This window comes from Buceros rhinoceros, unplaced genomic scaffold (assembly GCF_000710305.1).
Source record: "Buceros rhinoceros silvestris isolate BGI_N320 unplaced genomic scaffold, ASM71030v1 scaffold22714, whole genome shotgun sequence".
In the NCBI taxonomy this organism is placed as follows: Eukaryota; Metazoa; Chordata; class Aves; order Bucerotiformes; family Bucerotidae; genus Buceros; species Buceros rhinoceros.
This window is the reverse complement of record NW_010409137.1, coordinates 15206-15558: the sequence shown is the minus strand read 5'-3', so window position 1 is coordinate 15558 and position 353 is coordinate 15206. Positions and strand designations below refer to the sequence as shown.

General features: G+C 60.6%; 1 protein-coding gene across 1 annotated transcript in view; it reads right to left on the bottom strand.

The window, feature by feature from the left end:
• Positions 1–353, bottom strand: part of RPRD2 (regulation of nuclear pre-mRNA domain containing 2) — a gene marked incomplete at both ends in the record, with an annotated part of 10364 nt that overhangs the window by 494 nt on the left and 9517 nt on the right. The window contains one exon of the mRNA XM_010135154.1: positions 4–353. Coding sequence (XP_010133456.1) covers positions 4–353 — 350 coding nt within the window. The remainder of the gene's footprint in view (positions 1–3) is intronic.

The following is a 353-nucleotide window of genomic DNA, read 5'->3' as shown; positions in this document are numbered from 1 at the left end:
GAAATGCTTCTCCTCGGAGGGCTTACGGGAGGCGTTTTTGAGCATGTTCTTGAACTCGATGGTCGACGTGGTGGAGATGGAAGAACCCAACGGTTTCTCCACGGTTGTCGCCGGCGCTCTGCCTGCAGGGCTGGGGAGGGCGTTTGGCGAAGAGAAAAGAGAGCGGTGGGGAAGCGAGGTGTGGGGCGAGTCTGGGTATTGCTTCTGCGAGAGGCCGGAGTGACCCACCGACTTGGCCAAGTTGTTGTGGTTGGAGTCTGGCGTGAAAAACACGTCGTTCTTGCTGGGTGAAGGGGAGCCGTCCGAGGCGGAGTCCTTTCCCCGGAGGCCGTAGCTCCCATACAGCCCCGGAG